This window comes from Vicia villosa, linkage group LG7 (assembly GCF_029867415.1).
Source record: "Vicia villosa cultivar HV-30 ecotype Madison, WI linkage group LG7, Vvil1.0, whole genome shotgun sequence".
Lineage (NCBI taxonomy): Eukaryota > Viridiplantae > Streptophyta > Magnoliopsida > Fabales > Fabaceae > Vicia > Vicia villosa.
This window is the reverse complement of record NC_081186.1, coordinates 19,540,727-19,560,060: the sequence shown is the minus strand read 5'-3', so window position 1 is coordinate 19,560,060 and position 19,334 is coordinate 19,540,727. Positions and strand designations below refer to the sequence as shown.

The 19,334-nt window shown below is 37.1% G+C and overlaps 1 protein-coding gene across 1 annotated transcript; it reads left to right on the top strand.

Moving 5' to 3' along the window:
* Positions 1 to 364: 364 nt before the first annotated feature.
* On the top strand, positions 365 to 997 carry LOC131618739 (uncharacterized). Its single transcript, XM_058889906.1, has one exon. The coding sequence runs from the start codon at positions 365 to 367 to the stop codon at positions 995 to 997; it is 633 nt and encodes a 210-aa protein (XP_058745889.1).
* The last annotated feature ends 18,337 nt before the right edge of the window (positions 998 to 19,334 follow it).

The window sequence follows — 19,334 nt, the reverse complement described above, 5'->3', positions numbered from 1 at the left end:
AGGAGACTTTGACTATGCTATAATAATTCCATCTTCAAAGGAAAGCTACACTACTATATAGTGATAGTGATCCCACCATACACCAAAGCATACTCAGTTAATGCTAAAGTTCTCACTAGTATCGAACTTGAAAATCTTTATAAACAATACTCATGTCGGTAAATTGTATACCTGAATCCTTTGTGACACATTGTTATATTAAACATAGCCAACATCATAATTACAGGACCACCATCATAGAATATAGTATTAATTACTTGTTAAACTTGGGTTTAGGTGGCATCCACACAGTTCCCATTATTTAACAACCTGAAACCAACAAAGAAAGAGCTTGTAAACATCTACATATCCAACATCATAACCCATGAAGTTGAAAACACAACCATCCCAAACTGATCACTCATCTTCAAAAAAGAGAACCACCAATGACTCCTTCTCGTTTCCAAACACACCGAAAGAAGAAGAGTCTGACTTCGAATTCGGGTCCCTGACCCCTGATTCACCCTCCTGCACAACATCGCCAGCCGATCAGCTTTTCTTCAATGGCCGTCTCCAACCTCATTCATTCCCTCTCAACCATGTCACCACCACTAGCCGAACCACCAGCATCGGAAGCAAAGACTCGTTCCTTTCGTCCCGAAGCAATAGTACCAACAGCAGTTGCAGTAGTGCTAGGACAAGCTCTAGTGACACCTCCGAACGGAAACTGTTTCACAATAGGGTAAAGCTTTCTTCTAGATCTGTTGCTCGTCCAGTTCAACAGTCATATGGGTGTTCACAGAGGTGGCAGTATATAATGCCTGTGCCGGCGGGTTTGAACCGTGACGCATCCAAGAGAAGAAAACAAAAACGGGCTAAAAGGGAGAAGAAGAAGAGGAAGAAGAGGGTGTCTTTACAGTTTGTTCGGAGAATTTTCCGGTGGTTTTTCATTGCTTGCAGACAATGCCATGCCATGGAACCTTCCAAAGCACGCAATAAAGGGATAAATACAACATAGTAGAGTAATTAATTGTTGTATTACCGTGCTTAATTTGTTATATGCTGCAACGGGATTGCTTTCATGGGAAATGTTGTTGTGTTAGGTAAAAAGTATTGTGGATAGACAGTTTCTGAAATCTGAAACTCTTGTTTTGTACTTGTTTTTGTTTACTTGATCTTGTGCATGTGGTTTTTTTTTGTGTGGTTCACACAAGGAATTGGTTGTTTATTTTGCTATGGTGCAAAATAAATAGAAATGGATTTGGATCTCCATGGTGTTGTGCTTAATTTTTATTGATTGTTCGATAAAATGTTCTTTTAAGCTATAAAAAACTAATTTGCATTCCTATCCCTACACCACATTTTACACCAAATACTTTCACTAAACACGGTTCATTGTATTTATAGTTTTTTTTTGTTGCAATGATTAGGTTTTGAAAAAAAATACATCAATAACCATGTTTTAGAAAAGATTACGCAAATAACTAAGTTTCAGAAACGACCCAAACGTGCACGCCATCTCAAATGGCGCATGCACACAAAATATGTGAGTAGGCGCCAACTCACTTGGCGCATGCATGAAGTGGCACCATTCCATTTGGCGCATGCATGTAAAAATTAGGAACATGCGCCAAATGACTTGGCGCATGGATTTATCTGGTTTTTCTATAAATAAGTCCTCTATCCTCCACCATTCTTCACACATCTACTCTCTTTCTATTATCTTTCAAAAAAATTCTTCATGACATTGTTAGCTGGAGATTTCGACAAGCATAAATTTGGTATGTTTCAGAGAGAAGCACGAGATATATGGCTCTGTAAGGTCATTATGAATTTTTTTTATAAAGAATATTTTATCATATCGAAGTGGAGTCCAAAGTAATGCCTTCAAAGTCGAAGAAATAGAAGACTTAGAATATTTTAGGGTATTTGGAAAACATACTTCGACGGTCACATTGATTACACTTTAGAGATTCAAGCGCGAAGGTTTGAATTTCAAACTAATTCGTTTTGGCCAGAAGGACGCGTGGAAGTCTCAAAGAATTGAAGCACAAGCAAGCATCGAACGTGGCGTATTTCTGTAGAAAGACCGTTAGAGTCGAATTAGTATAAATAGGGGGTCTTAATGTTAGGATTTGGGGGTGTTCATTTTGTACGAAAATCACTCAAATACACTCAAAGTACGCGCGTAGAGAAAAGAGTTTTTTTAAGAATGTACGTATAAGAAACACCATCATTATCTTTCAAAGTTATTTTACTTATCAATACAAGTTCTTTATATATCTTTCGATTTCTTTTACTTTTCCAGTCGAAGTCTTTAATCTTCAGAGTTATTTTATATGTCTTTCATTTTCCTTTAAACTTTCAACTTAAACCCTTATTTTAATCAGTTAGAACTTTACAGTCGAAATTACTTTTATTCTCAAATAGTCATATCATTTAGAGAAAACTTTAAATACCTTTGTCAAGCGAAGTAGAATCAAAACATGAATTCAACCATAAGTGTAATAAACTTTAGACACATGTCCTAGGACCAATCTAGTCGATCCTGTAAGTTACCAAAACATTCAATTTGGAAGACTAGCGATTGTTTTACCAGAAATCACAATAAACAAATTGGCACGATGTTTACTGTGGAAATTGTAAGCAACCGCTAGTCCTCCCAAAGCCTTCTAAACTCTTCAAACTAAAGGTTACTTGCAGAATCCACTAGTTAATTCTAAGACATGTGCTAATGCAACTAAGGCGTGGCTTGCTTAATTCGACAAAAGCTTGACTAAGAGAAACGATTTCTTCCCAAGAGTTTAAGTAAGCCAAGTTTTCCATAAAAGATAAAATAAAGGTAACTCGTGATCGATAGAACGTTATAACATTCAAAAAAGATGCACTACGAATGCATCTATGGTGAATTCCATCATCGTAACGGAACCACAGTCGACAGAGTATATAATGACGTACAAAGATAGTTCAAACGTAAATGAAAATAAAACAAAATTTTCAAGAGGAACGACTGATAAATATGGAAATTGCATTGAAGTAAAAATATTGATTCACGTACATTAGCACTCCCGAAACTCTTATTTCCTCGCGCTGGGATTATGAAGTTTTTGTAAGTAATTTTAGTACAAGTGAAAACCCGGAGCCCTTAGTGAGATCTCCTATTTATAATACAATAAAATAACTTCCTACAAGTTACATAACTATTCAGAAACCGCCTGTAAGCCAGACAACTGGATGCACGATCCTACACAACTGCTCCCCATATTTCTGGTGCTTATTTTAAGAGCCAAATCTTTGCTAACCGCTAGAGTTTGAATTTCAATTCAACCCGCTTGAATCTCTCTTTCGATGCTAACTCTTAGCACAACCTTCATCATAAATCTTCTAAGTTTCAACCTTCTTCATGGTCGACAAAATGGAGTCGATGCTCTGTCCAAGTTATGTCGACTCCCTCTCGTTGACAACTAGATCCCATGATTTTTGTCACTCTTCTAAGCCCCCTTGCAGACCTAATTTGTAGGATCCAACCCTCTGATTTGTGGGCCTTTTCCTTTAATTGCACTATCCACATACCTCACTAGATTTTTCCCTCAATAAATTTCCCCCCAGAGATGCCATTTTTGAATGTCGACTTTAATGAGATAACGGCGTCTCTGAAATGTCGACACCTTACTTTACTTATTCATTTCCAATTCTTCTTAATGGTGTGACAGTTCACTCCCTATTGTTGACGTCACGTCATCATGGTAACGTCTCCACTTTCTCCTCGAGACGTGCAGCAATCAAATCATTACTGTTATTACTTCTGAGTGGCCTATGTGGCATCTCCCTCAACTGCCACTTTGTTCCACGCGTCCATAGATATAGGGACGTGGGTGCACGTGCTTCAACCCTACTCAAATGTTTTCTCTTTTTCGCACTTAGGGTTTTCCTCCCCTTTATAAACTCTCTCTCTCGTCTCTTCAACATTTTTCTTCCATTTTTCTTGTTTCAGAAACCCAGTAACATTTCACAATCTTCAAACCTTCAAACTTGCAAACCTTCGTCTTTAGCTTCCCCCAACAATGGCAGCTCCTACACCTATCTTTTCCGCTGCAGAACTCAAACAACCCATAGTTTTTGATGGCGTCGAATATGTTCCTCAGCCTCCATTTGTTGAAGAAAAGACTAAAATTTGGCAATCTCCGGTATTAAGTCCCTTTTTTCTTAATGAAAAGCCCTTAGCTTTTCTAGGTCCACTTCCTGAGGATCGTCAACCAAAAATTATTGCCAAGAAACATGCCTTCTTCCCTACTAGCTATCTTAAATAACCTCTGGTTTTTATTCAGAAACCTCTCTCCCAACATTACGTAGATAGGAACTTTAGAACTGATCCTCCTAGGAACTGCCCTAAGTTCTGTGCTTGGATGGACCCAATCCTGTGGCAAGTCTCCCGTTGTGGTCCACCCCAATCCTGTGGCACGTTGCCTGCCGTTATTCCATTTGTGAAGGTTCGACCAACACTTTTCACACTAAATGTGGAATGATTACACCAACTCTTATGGATATAACAACCATTACGGGTTTGAAACCGACTGACCGCGTCTTCAACTACAAAGACGTCGAAGTTATCCCCTTGAGTTTTGATGTCGGAGACTCTTGCAAGCCGACATATAACAACTTTATTGACCACCATGCCAACACTTCAGGCCCAGTAACTAATGAAGATCATGTGGCATTTTTAACCCTCTGGCTATCTCGCTTTGTGTTATGTTCCAGGTCGATGCAAGTGGCCAAACAATTTTCTCTCCTTGCTACTCAACTACATCAAGGTCGTAACGTTGTCCTTGGTCTACTGATCTCGACCTCTCTCTATGACTCGCTGACTGAATAGTTTGAATTACACAAAAATATTTTGAATTATTTCAAATTTTATGGATATTTTTCTAGATTTTTATTTTGATGTTTTCTATTTTTATTATTTTTCTCCATTTCTCTTGATTTTAAAATTGTTTAGAATTGTTTTTCTCCATTTCTCTAACTTATGGTGACTTTTGTTTAATTTTTGCTTGATGATTTAATATACTTTTCTTTTCCCTCCTTTATTTTCATTTAAAAAATAATTCAAAATGATTTTCCCTCCTTTATTTTCATTTAAAAAATCCTTAATAATAGTTTAAACTCTAACACTAACAATTAACCAATATTATTGTACTAACTTTTAGTTTAATGCTATTTATTATTCCACAATTTACTTTTTTGCTCTTTATTTTATGTTATTTATCATTCATAACATTTTATCTTTATGTCCGTTTTCTTTTTCTCACTTAAGTATTTATTTTATCTTTGCTCACTTGAATTTTTATTTTAATCTTGTTTGTTAAAAGGCACTTAACGATGAGAAAACCCTAAAAGACTTAATTATGAACTTTGGACTATGGCTACTATCCTACGCTCAAGGAGTTGGACTTTTGAACCTATGATTAATTAGAACATTGACTTTGGAGCTTTCATCTGATACCAATGTATCTGAGCCTTAAAATTTTTCTATGTTGGTTGTTTTGTTTGGTTGTCTTGTCTGTGTGCAGGTGTTATATTATTTTAAAAAACTTTGAAAGTTCATCTAATGCAAGTTCATCTGAGAAAAATTCAAGATTCATCTGATACATGCTTAATTGGATTGTTATTTTAAACTCATGGCTATTGGTTATTCATCTACGCAAGTGTTCTGATTCATCTGATGTTATGCTTTGAGGTTAATCCAAAGGAAATGAATGCTTATGTTGACTTCATGTCAAGCGTTTGCTTATTTGTTGGTTAGATCTTCATTGTCCTTAGCTTTTACTTTATACTTTAGGATATTCCCCTCATCTCTTGCTCATCTTATTAAATTTCAAAATCTCCTATCTCTTTTCAAAATCTTCTTTGCTTTGAAACTTAAACTCTTTTGTAGTAAAACCTTGACCTAGTCAAGTGATTTGTCAAATATCTTTTTTTCATAAAAAACACAAACCTCATTCAAAACTTTTTCCATTTGGCTTTTTTTTTAAATCTTTTCTTAAATATTAGGCATGAGTAATCATCATATTTAAGATGTAATTATCATATCTCTATGATATTGATTGATATGGTGTTGATTTTTCCATTTAAAAGAGCTAGTGGTATATTTGTTGATCTTTATCCAAGTTGGAGCCCTTCTTTTATTGTGAAGCAAAGATCCATCTGTTCTCATGTTCAAATTTTATTAGTTAAGTTTTCTCCTTTAGGATGACCAAATTGTCTATTCATTTAAAATCAACCAAAACAAACCATCGTGATTTCTTTGTGAGCAAAACTATAAATGCTCTGACTTCTCCATTGCACATAAGAGGTATGTAGGTACAAGATGCGGTGTCTTGCCGGGCATAAATAAAAACCATAAAAAATGTTCTTTTCTCATCTCATCCATCTTTTGCACACAACTCTTTTGTTTTTACACATATTTTCAAAAAGGTTCATGTGGAGTACCACAGAAGTGAGAGGTGTTAATACATTCCTCTTGCATAACCAACCTCCACACCCTTTTCTCTCTATTTTATTAGTTTTGTTTTAAAACTTCTTTGAGTTTTATTCACTATTTTCCCATTCCTTTGGAAATAATAATGATCAGTGGTGAATCTTGCTTCATTTGTGAGTTAAGTTAATCAATAACATAATCTTCAATTTTTCTGCCGCGAGACCCGCCTCTAGTGAACCCTCTTGCTATAGTGCCTGAAGGATAGAAAAACACTTAGAAAGGGAGGGGGTTTTGAATAAGTGTAGCTTTAAAACTTGTAAGATAAAAACTATTTGCACAATGATTTTTATCCTGATTCGTTGTTGACTAAACTACTCCAGTCCACCCCCTTGGAGTGATTTACCTCACCTGCGGATTTAATCCACTAATCACACAAGATTACAATGCTTTTCCACTTAGACAACTTCTAAGTCTTCTAGAGTATACTGATCACAACCTGATCACTCTAGGAACAAACTGCTTAGATACCCTCTAAGACTTTCTAGAGTATACTGATCAACAACCTGATCACTCTAGTTCTTACAACTTAATGTAAACAAATTCTTTTAAGAGTTACAATGCTTCTTAGAAAGCTATTATCACAACTGTGATTTTCTCTTAAGTTTAAGCTTAATCTCACTAAGATATTACAACAGCAACGTAATGAGGTTGAAGATGAAGTTTGAGAGCTTTTTGAATTTGACAGCGTTTCTGTATATTTGCGCAAGTGTTGTGTTTAGCTTCTCATCAGAACTTCAATATATAGGCGTCTGAGAAGATGACCGTTGGGAGCATTTAATGCTTTGCGTAATCCGTACAGCATTGCATTTAATGTTTCACTCTTTTGTCAACTACCTCGAGCCTTGCTTTCGCTGAGTCTACTGACGTTGCCTTTAATAGCTTCTAACGTTCCTTTTGTCAGTCAGCGTAGCCTGCCATCTTGTACTTGCTTCTGATCTGATGTTTGTGTAAACAACGTTTGAATATCATCAGAGTCAAACACCTTGGTGCAGAGCATCTTCTTGTCTTCTGACCTTGAAGTGCTTCTTAGCGTGATACCATGAGAACTTCAATGCTTCTGCTTCTGATCTCAAGTTCTTCTGATGCTTCCATAGACCATGTTCTGATTCTGCTTGACCATCTTCTGATGTCTTGCCAGATCATGTTCTGATGTTGCATGCTGAACCTTCTGAGTCAGTGCTTCTTGCGCTGATTTTGTGCATACTCTTTATATAATTCCTGAAATGGAAATTGCATAGTATTAGAGTACCACATTATCTCATACAAAATTCATATACATTGTTATCATCAAAACTAAGAATATTGATCAGAACAAATCTTGTTCTAACAATCTCCCCCTTTTTGATGATGACAAAAACATATATAAATCATATGAATTTGCAATCAGAAAAACAGATGGCTAAATACAATTACACAGCTATAGCATAAGCATATAAACATAGTGTGTGAATATGTCTCCCCCTGAGATTAACAATCTCCCCCTGAGATAAATAATCCCCCCTGAAATAAATACTGGAAGAAATTTATAAATAAAGGACTTCCCTGAGTATTTTCCATTTCAGTTGAGACGATCACATATGCTTAGATCTTCCAGTACATTCATAGCTTCTGATTCTTGCTTCCATAGGACAGCTTCAGAGCTTGAATTTCTTCTTGAATCATTGCATGCTAGATTATATCAGAACATTGTTGAATGTACCAGAGCATCATCAGAGCATCTCTACATCCTGAAATGTTACAGAACAAACTAAACGACAAAAGTCAGAGCATGAATCAATCAGAACATAATATATGTATCAGAACATATAATATGTATTAGAGCGAAAACAATAATGTTTCAGAGCATATTTAGAACTAAAACATGCATCAGAACATATAAGGAATAAGAATGTGTTAGAGCATATTCTATCATCAGAATATCATAACATTCTTCCTTCTTGCTTCTGATCTTGAAGCTTTACAACACTCAGCTTGCTTCAAATTTCCATGAGCTTGATTCCATACAGAATTGCTTTTCCTCATGTCTTTGCTTCTCATGTTGAGCTTTTAAGAATATCTTCACTTCCTGCAAAAACACTCAAAGACATGGAACTTGCAAGTTCTGTTAGAAATGTGGAGACTTTCTCCCAGCAACTGATAAAATAAATCAGATCATTTATCACATTTTTCTCCCCCTTTTTGTCATAACATCAAAAAACACAAAAGATTCATATGAAAAACAAACAATATGAGAGAAAGAAGGATAGTTTTCATTGATTTGCAAAAGAGAAGTATCAGAAAATACAAGGAAGATGCATAGAAGACAGATGCAAGAAACAATGAAAAACAACTAAGACTCAAGGACTAAGACGACCCTAGCTTAGACATAATCTTGGCTAGCATGTCATGAATCCTAGCATTGCTCTCAGTCTGTCTCTCCATGAATGAGCGAAACTCAGCATTGATGGTATCTTGGTTGTCCATACGAGAAGCTAGCTCAACCTGATTCTTCTGAGTAACCTCTAGAGTCTTCACTAGAAGAAGCTTCACAACTTCTGTCCAGAGGGACAGCATTCACAACCGCAACTTCCATAGTAAGATCATCAACTTGATTTGAAGGATAGAAAAACACTTAGAAAGGGGGGGTTTGAATAAGTGTAGCTTTAAAAACTTGACTGATAAAAATAAATTGCACAGTTATTTTTATCCTGGTTCGTTGTTAACTAAACTACTCCAGTCCACCCCCGCAGAGATGATTTACCTCAACTGAGGATTTAATCCACTAATCGCACGGATTACAATGGTTCTCCACTTAGTCAGCAACTAAGTCTTCCAGAGTCTTCTGATCACACACTGATCACTCCAGGAACAACTGCTTAGATACCCTCTAAGACTTTCTAGAGTATTCTGATCCACACGATCACTCTAGTTACAACCTGCTTAGATAACCTCTAAGACTTCCTAGAGTATTCTGATCCACACGATCACTCTAGTTCCTTACAACTTAATGTAATCAATTCTAAGAGTATTACAATTGCTTCTTAAAAGCTATAATCACAAACTGTGATATTTCTCTTAACGTTTAAGCTTATTCTCACTAATATATTACAACAGCAATGTAGTGAGCTTTGATGAAGATGAAGATTCTGAGCTTTGAATAGAACAGAGTTTCAGCAAGTTAATATGAGTAGTTTTGTTCAGAATCGTTAACCTTGCTTCTCATCAGAACTTCATATTTATAGGCGTTGGAGAAGATGACCGTTGAGTGCATTTAATGCTTTGCGTGTTCCGTACAGCATCGCATTTAATGTTATACGCTTTTGTCAACTACCTCGAGCCTTGTTCACGCTGTGTCTACTGACGTTGCCTTTAATAGCTTCTAACGTTCCTTTTGTCAGTCAGCGTAGCCTGCCACATGTACTTCCTTCTGATCTGATGTTTGTGAATACAACGTTTGAATATCATCAGAGTCAAACAGCTTGGTGCAAAGCATCTTCTGATCTTCTGACCTTGAAGTGCTTCTGAGCGTGATACCATCAGAACTTCAGTGCTTCTGATCTCATGTTCTTCTGATGCTTCCATAGACCCATGTTCTGATTCTGCTTCGACCATCTTCTGATGTCTTGCCAGACCATGTTCTGATGTTGCATGCTGAACCCTTTGAGACAAAGCTTCTGAGCGCTGAATTATGCATACTCTTTATATATTTCCTGAAAAGGAAATTGCATTGGATTAGAGTACCATATTATCTTAAGCAAAATTCATATTATTGTTATCATCAAAACTAAGATAATTGATCAGAACAAATCTTGTTCTAACAATCTCCCCCTTTTTGATGATGACAAAAACATATATAAATGATATGAATTTGCGATCAGAAAGAGCAGACGGCAAAAGACAAATTACACAGCTATAGCATAAGCATGTGAATATATCTCCCCCTGAGATTAACAATCTCCCCCTGAGATAAATAATCTCCCCCTGAAATAAATACTCGAAGAACTTTAATAAAAGACTTCCCTGATTATTTCGGTAGAGACGATCACATAAGCTTCTGTCTTCAGAGAATTCATAGCTTCTGACTTCTGATTCCATTGGACAGCTTCAGAACTTGAATTTCTTTAGATCCCTAGAACACTCATAGCTTCTGATTTCTGCTTCCATTTAGGACAGCTTCAGAACTTGAATTTCTTTGATCTTCAGAACATTCACAGCTTCTGATTTCTGCTTCCATTTAGGACAGCTTCAGAACTTGAATTTCTTTGATCTTCAGAACATTCACAGCTTCTGATTTTTGCTTCCCTCGGATAGCTTCAGAGCTTTGAATTTCTACCAACATCACTTCATGCTAGATTTGTATCAGAACATTGTTGAATGTACCAGAGCATCATCAGAGCATCTCTATATCCTGAAATGTTACAGAACAAAAACTAAACGACAAAAGTCAGCATGAACGAGTCAGAACATAAAATGTATATTAGAACACATGATATGTATCAGAGCCATATAGGCTAAAATAATGTATCAGAGCAAATAGAATTTTGTCAGAACAAATAGACAAATATGGATCAAATTCTATTATCAGTGCTTCTGATTCTGAAGCTTGACAGCACTCAGCTTGCTTCAGTTTCCATGAGCTTATTCTTTTTACAGAATAACGCTTCTTATGGTTTTGCTTCTTGTGTGCTTTGAAGATTCTCTTCACTTCTTTATACCTGCAAAACACTTAAACCATATAGAACTTGCAGTTCTTGTTAGTGAAAGCAACTGATTAAATCAAATCATTTATCACATATTTCTACCCCTTTTTGTCATATCATCAAAAAACAGAAAAGATTCAGAGACAAACAAAAAGAAACACACGGAGGAAGAAGATGATTTCATTGAAGTTCAAACATCAGGTACAGAAGTACATGAAGATAAGTAAGATCAGATGCACAAAAACAGATGCAACGAAAAGAAAGAAACAACACAGACTCAATCTAAGATGGCCCTAGCCTTGACAGGATCTTGGCCAGCATCTCTTGAACCTCATTGTTGTGTCCATCTTGCCTCACCATGAAAGCTCTAAACTCAGCATTGAGTGAGCTTTGCTCATCCTGTCTCTTCTAAATTTCTTCCAGAGTCCTTGCAAGACGAGAAGATTCATCAGAAGAAGCTTCACCGCTTTCAACCACAGGAATAGCAACTTGATCTGTAGCTTCCATGGATAGATCATTTGCAGGGATTTCCTCAACAGGATCTGATTCAGCAACATGATCTTCAACATCTGCTTCTTGCATAGAAGCATCTCCATATTCTGCAGCAGGAATTTCCGAGTCTCCATTCTCAAGTGCCTGAAGAATGGCAGCTAGATTCCTGGGAGCAGAGGGACCTTCAACTTCTGGTGGGTCAACAACTTCTGGAATGACCAAGCTCGGGTCTTTCTCAGAAGGGTTTTCCCTCAGATAGTTAAAGAGAGTCTTGAAATCTCCGAGCAGAACAGGATAATCAGGAATAAAGATAACAATATCCCTGCATGGATTTGCTTCCATTTCAGCAGCCAGTCTTAATTGTTCCATCTCATCCAAGAAGGGCTTCTCTTCCAACAGATGTCTTCCTTTGAGACTAGCAAACCAGAAGTCTTCATAATTCCTCAGAATTCCACGAGGCCGTGGGGCAGCAGCTACTAGTCTTTTCTGTACTCCCATTGCTTCTTCTTGAAACCCCTTGCGAAATCTTTTCCAGATATTTCTTGTAGAAACATCATTCAGACCATTTAGGAAGGCTTCCTTCAGAAGGTCTAAGCCGTTGATTACCTCATATCTGAAAAGTTCCAGGTAGGTAGAGAGTTCAGGTTCAGGCGGATTGAGGGTGAATTTGTAGTCCGGGTAGAGAGGACAAAAGGGTTTTGATTTTCTGGTAGGTAAGGGATGGGATACAGAAGGTGGAGGTGCGGTGGATGAGGAGGAGGGAATAACTGAGAGAATGATTGATGAGGATGGATTATTTGTAAAGGGAATTGGTGAGAAAGTCCTATCAGAAGGAGTTGGGGGAAGAATATTTAGAGGAGTGGGATTTAGAATGGGAGAGGAGGAGGTTGATGGAGAAGGATTTGGTAAGGTGAAGTTTATTTTTGGTTCAGATGGAGGTGATTGGAAGGATGGTTTAGGGACAGAGGGAGGTGGAGTAAAAATCTGCCTGGAGATTTGCACAGAAGAAGAAGATCTGGTTCTGCGAAAGGAATCTCTAATCCTTTTCTCCCTTCGTTCTTCAGAGTCCACCTTGTCAGGATCAAAGGTGACTCTCAACTTCTTGGCTTCCTTAGCCTTATCTTCTCGGGCTTTTCTTTTAAACCTAGCCTTTTGTTCCTTCTGATCCTTCTTCAAAAGGTCAGCCTTGGACGGAAGTACTCTGCCACGGATCCAAGCAGGATCAATATCTGATTGCTTCCTAACACAATCTTCCAGGTAAGACTTGACAATCTGATGCAGTTCTTCTTGAAACAGAGAGGCAAAACCTTCAACAGCAACTCTTCTTGAGAGAATGTCAGGAAAGCTTGAGCACACAGAAGGTACATTTTGAATGAGTTCTAATCTGAACAAATCCACACCATTGAAAATGGGACCTTGAACTACTCCAAGCAAATGGGATGCATTGAGTTTTCTGATGGAGTCCAGCACTTTGCTTTCAATAAGAATGTCTGAAATCATTCTTCCAAACGGAATAGTCGTTCTTGAAAGATGAGGGTACTTCGCCCTTTCCTCTTCTCTTGACTCAAAGATTGAAGTCTTCAGATTCTCAAACAGAATATGAGAAATGTTGATCTCAGTCTTTTTGCCAATGCAGAAAAGAGTGTGCTTGTGATCTGGACTGATGTAAGAAGAGGAGAGCATCCTTTTTCTGTGGTGAAGAGAACCCAGAATAATCTCAGCCCATACTCTATAAAATGGCCTCAAGGTGCCTGTGTTATTCGAGTCAATCCCAGAAGACTGAGAGATTTGTTTTTCAACTATCGACCAATCAACAGATGCATGTCGAAAACCAGACCAACCTTCTTCATCATTCAGATTGTATAGCTTCCTGATCAGTTTTTCAGAGATAACCACTTCATGCCCTAGCACGAATGAAATGATGGCCGTTGGGGTAACCGTTGCATGTACTCAGAAATCCTTCACAAGATCAGGATAAATTGGACCAACCAATCTATTAAGGTACTTGGACCATCCTTGCTCAAGGATTCTTGCATCACACTTAAAGCCATTCGCTTTAAGATTGTTTAAGTCCACAGCAGTTTCACATAAAACCTCCAAGTCCTTCGTGGGTATCAAGCAAGTTTTCAAAGGAGCATATTCATAATTTCGTAGAAGGATTTGTGAAGAAGTAAGTTTTTCTTTTGAGGAAGATGAACAAGAGGAAGAGTTCATGATGATTATGCCGTAAGATCAGAACAAAGACTAGGGTTTGTAAAAAAAAAAGATGCAGCGAAAAGAAGATGTAGAACAAAATAGAGAGAAAGAGAAAAGAATGAAGTTGAAGCGGGCTATTTAAAAGATTTGAAAATAATTAAATCATTTTGCATTAAATGAGAAATGACATTAGGAGAGATAGCATGGTAAATGAAATGATTTAATACAGTTACCTAGGTCGGCGTCTTTTCAACTGCACACTTCGTACTGACCGTAGAGACACGTGTTCATCATCAGATAATGGATGACAGGTGTGAAATATTCAATAGGCTTTACGCCTTCTGATTCCGATCACTGCTTCTGAATTGATCAAGTTTCTCTTCTGGAAACACTCCTTCTGAAGTGTGCTGATGTAAATCTGAATGATCTTCTGATCCATTATTTCTGATATACACAGCTTCTGGAGATTCACTTCTTTGTTCTGCAGCTTCTGATAAGACAAATCTGCAGAAATTCTTAAGCTGCTTTGTTTCATCAGAAACAAGTTTATCATCAAACCAGATATTTATTGATTCGTCCACAATCAATGTTTCAATATTGTATATTCTGTAGCATTTAGAGCATTCAGAATAATCAAGAACGAAACACCATTGCTTTAGAAACAAACAAAACAGATGGTTCCAAGACTAATAAACTTTCTTTTCTGATCTCCTACGAACATAGTTTCTTCAACAGATTTAAGTACCAGAACTTGGAAGACAGTCCTTCTTCCCTTCAAGTGTTGAGACCAACTTGAGTCCAGGTGACATGACATGTTGACTTTTATCTTCTTTGTCGCCAAGAGAATCTGCAAAAGAAATAGTCTTTTTCTTTGGTACCCACATCTTCTTGGGTCCTTTCTTGTTAGTTCTCCTCAAGTTCTGATTGAACTTGGGTTTAACATTGTAAGCAGAAGGAGAAACAACATGATAATTCTTAATATGAGTTTCATGATATTTCCTAGGTTGTGTCACATGCTTCTTAGTGTGTGTAATGTGAAAACTTTGAGCATGTGAAGTGTGCCTAATATCATGGGAGTGGCCATACTTGAACTGATCATACAATGGCTTGTATGTGATTTTCATTTCATCAACAGGTTCAAGTTTGTATGGGGTTTCACCCTCAAAACCAATGCCGACTCTTTTGTTTCCAGACACAGCATATATCATAGAAGCTAGCTGACTTCTGCCAATACTTCTAGATAAGAACTTCCTGAAACTTAAATCATATTCTTTCAGAATATGGTTTAGACTAGGAGTGGATTTTTCTGAATCAGAAGGAGATCCAACATTATTGGATAATTTTAAAAGTTTTTCTTTTAATTCAGAATTCTCCAACTCAAGCTTCTTTGTTTCAAATTCAAATAGCTTTTTCAGCTTTTTGTATTTGAGACTAATCTGAGACTTGAATTCCAGAAGTTCTGTTAGACTGGAAACTAACTCATCTCTAGTAAGTTCAGAAAATACCTCTTCAGAATCTGATTCTGATGTAGATTCTGATCCGTCATCTTCTGTCGCCATCAGCGCACAATTAGCCTGCTCATCTTCAGAGTCTGAATCATCTTCTGACTCATCCCAGGTTGCCATAAGACCTTTCTTCTTATGAAACTTCTTCTTGGGATTTTCCTTCTGAAGTTTTGGACATTCATTCTTGAAGTGTCCAGGCTCATTGCATTCATAGCACATGACCTTCTTCTTGTCAAATCTTCTGTCATCAGAAGATTCTCCACGTTCAAATTTCTTTGAACTTCTGACGCCTCTGAACTTCCTTTGCTTGTTCTTCCAGAGTTGATTTAGCCTTCTGGAGATCAAGGACAGTTCATCTTCTTCTTCAGATTCTGATTCTTCAGGATCTTCTTCTCTAGCCTGAAAAGCGTTAGTGCATTTCTTGATATTGGATTTTAATGCAATAGACTTACCTTTCTTTTGAGGCTCGTTTGCATCCAGTTCAATTTCATGACTCCTCAGGGCACTGATCAGCTCTTCCAAAGAGACTTCATTTAGATTTTTCGCAATCTTAAATGCAGTCACCATAGGACCCCATCTTCTGGGTAAGCTTCTGATGATCTTCTTTACGTGATCAGCCTTGGTGTATCCCTTGTCAAGAACTCTCAATCCAGCAGTAAGAGTTTGAAATCTTGAAAACATCTTTTCAATGTCTTCATCATCCTCCATCTTGAAGGCTTCATATTTCTGGATTAGAGCAAGAGCTTTAGTCTCCTTGACTTGAGCATTTCCTTCATGAGTCATTTTCAAGGACTCATATATGTCATAGGCCGTTTCCCTGTTAGATATCTTCTCATACTCAGCATGAGAGATAGCATTCAGCAAAACAGTTCTGCATTTATGATGATTCCTGAAAAGCTTCTTCTGATCATCGCTCATTTCTTGCCTTGTCAGCTTTACGCCACTGGCATTTACCGGATGTTTGTAACCATCCATCAGAAGATCCCATAGATCACCATCTAGACCAAGAAAGTAACTTTCCAGTTTATCTTTCCAGTATTCAAAGTTTTCACCATCAAATACCGGCGGTCTAGTATAACCATTGTTACCGTTGTGTTGCTCAGCAGAGCCAGATGTAGATGTAGACTTTGCAGTTTCATCAGCCATCTTTTACTGAAGCGTTTTTCTCTTCCTGAATCTTTTCTAAACACGGTTAAGTGCTTGCACCTTAGAACCGGCGCTCTGATACCAATTGAAGGATAGAAAAACACTTAGAAAGGGGGGGTTTGAATAAGTGTAGCTTTAAAAACTTGACTGATAAAAATAAATTGCACAGTTATTTTTATCCTGGTTCGTTGTTAACTAAACTACTCCAGTCCACCCCCGCAGAGATGATTTACCTCAACTGAGGATTTAATCCACTAATCGCACGGATTACAATGGTTCTCCACTTAGTCAGCAACTAAGTCTTCCAGAGTCTTCTGATCACACACTGATCACTCCAGGAACAACTGCTTAGATACCCTCTAAGACTTTCTAGAGTATTCTGATCCACACGATCACTCTAGTTACAACCTGCTTAGATAACCTCTAAGACTTCCTAGAGTATTCTGATCCACACGATCACTCTAGTTCCTTACAACTTAATGTAATCAATTCTAAGAGTATTACAATTGCTTCTTAAAAGCTATAATCACAAACTGTGATATTTCTCTTAACGTTTAAGCTTATTCTCACTAATATATTACAACAGCAATGTAGTGAGCTTTGATGAAGATGAAGATTCTGAGCTTTGAATAGAACAGAGTTTCAGCAAGTTAATATGAGTAGTTTTGTTCAGAATCGTTAACCTTGCTTCTCATCAGAACTTCATATTTATAGGCGTTGGAGAAGATGACCGTTGAGTGCATTTAATGCTTTGCGTGTTCCGTACAGCATCACATTTAATGTTATACGCTTTTGTCAACTACCTCGAGCCTTGTTCACGCTGTGTCTACTGACGTTGCCTTTAATAGCTTCTAACGTTCCTTTTGTCAGTCAGCGTAGCCTGCCACATGTACTTCCTTCTGATCTGATGTTTGTGAATACAACGTTTGAATATCATCAGAGTCAAACAGCTTGGTGCAAAGCATCTTCTGATCTTCTGACCTTGAAGTGCTTCTGAGCGTGATACCATCAGAACTTCAGTGCTTCTGATCTCATGTTCTTCTGATGCTTCCATAGACCCATGTTCTGATTCTGCTTCGACCATCTTCTGATGTCTTGCCAGACCATGTTCTGATGTTGCATGCTGAACCCTTTGAGACAAAGCTTCTGAGCGCTGAATTATGCATACTCTTTATATATTTCCTGAAAAGGAAATTGCATTGGATTAGAGTACCATATTATCTTAAGCAAAATTCATATTATTGTTATCATCAAAACTAAGATAATTGATCAGAACAAATCTTGTTCTAACAATCTCCCCCTTTTTGATGATGACAAAAACATATATAAATGATATGAATTTGCGATCAGAAAGAGCAGACGGCAAAAGACAAATTACACAGCTATAGCATAAGCATGTGAATATATCTCCCCCTGAGATAAATAATCTCCCCCTGAAATAAATACTCGAAGAACTTTAATAAAAGACTTCCCTGATTATTTCGGTAGAGACGATCACATAAGCTTCTGTCTTCAGAGAATTCATAGCTTCTGACTTCTGCTTCCATTGGACAGCTTCAGAACTTGAATTTCTTTAGATCCCTAGAACACTCATAGCTTCTGATTCCTGCTTCCATTTAGGACAGCTTCAGAACTTGAATTTCTTTGATCTTCAGAACATTCACAGCTTCTGATTTCTGCTTCCATTTAGGACAGCTTCAGAACTTGAATTTCTTTGATCTTCAGAACATTCACAGCTTCTGATTTCTGCTTCCCTCGGATAGCTTCAGAGCTTTGAATTTCTACCAACATCACTTCATGCTAGATTTGTATCAGAACATTGTTGAATGTACCAGAGCATCATCAGAGCATCTCTACATCCTGAAATGTTACAGAACAAAAACTAAACGACAAAAGTCAGCATGAACGAGTCAGAACATAAAATGTATATTAGAACACATGATATGTATCAGAGCCATATAGGCTAAAATAATGTATCAGAGCAAATAGAATTTTGTCAGAACAAATAGACAAATATGGATCAAATTCTATTATCAGTGCTTCTGATTCTGAAGCTTGACAGCACTCAGCTTGCTTCAGTTTCCATGAGCTTATTCTTTTTACAGAATAATGTAACGCCCGGAAATTCAATTATTCGCTTAATCTAGACGTTCAGAGTGTTTAGTGAAATTTTCGTATTTTGAGACGATTTAGTCGGTATTAGTTCGGGATAGCGGATTGATATTTAACCAAGAGTTTTGATATTTTCAGTATTAGAAATATTATTGGAAGAATATTTGAAGTTTTGGGAATTTTCTGAGTAATTGAGATTAGACCGGAAATATTCGATTTAGTCGAATTTGGATTGTCGATGTTATTTAAGGGCACATTTGGAATTATTAAATTGAAGTCGGAAAATAATATTAAGAACAATATTATTTATAAGTCGGAATTATTATATCGGTGGAATATTATTTAAAGTGATATATTGTTATTTTGAGTTATTATTCTTATTGGGCCTAAATTAGTTTGTGAAAAAGAAGTGAAAGACTAAGCCCAATTAGAATGATAAAATTAGGGTTTTAGAGATATGAAGTGTAGTGTTGTCATTTGGAGAAAACAAAGTTAGAAGAGAAAGAGGCAAGTCTTGGAGGAGAAGAAGAAGAAGCTTGGAGATTTCTACTCATGGTGTCAAATTGAAGATGCAATTGGAGACCCATTGAGTTACTTCCATTTATAAGGTAAGGGTGGGGTTCTCTTCCTATAATGGGGCTCATGAATAATTGTATGTGGGGGATTGGATGTTTAGATTTATTGCTTTGC

Coding starts and splice junctions, on each gene's coding strand:
- LOC131618739 (XM_058889906.1), top strand. CDS start 365: ATGAAGTTGAAAACACAACCATCCCAAACTGATCACTCATCTTCAAAA.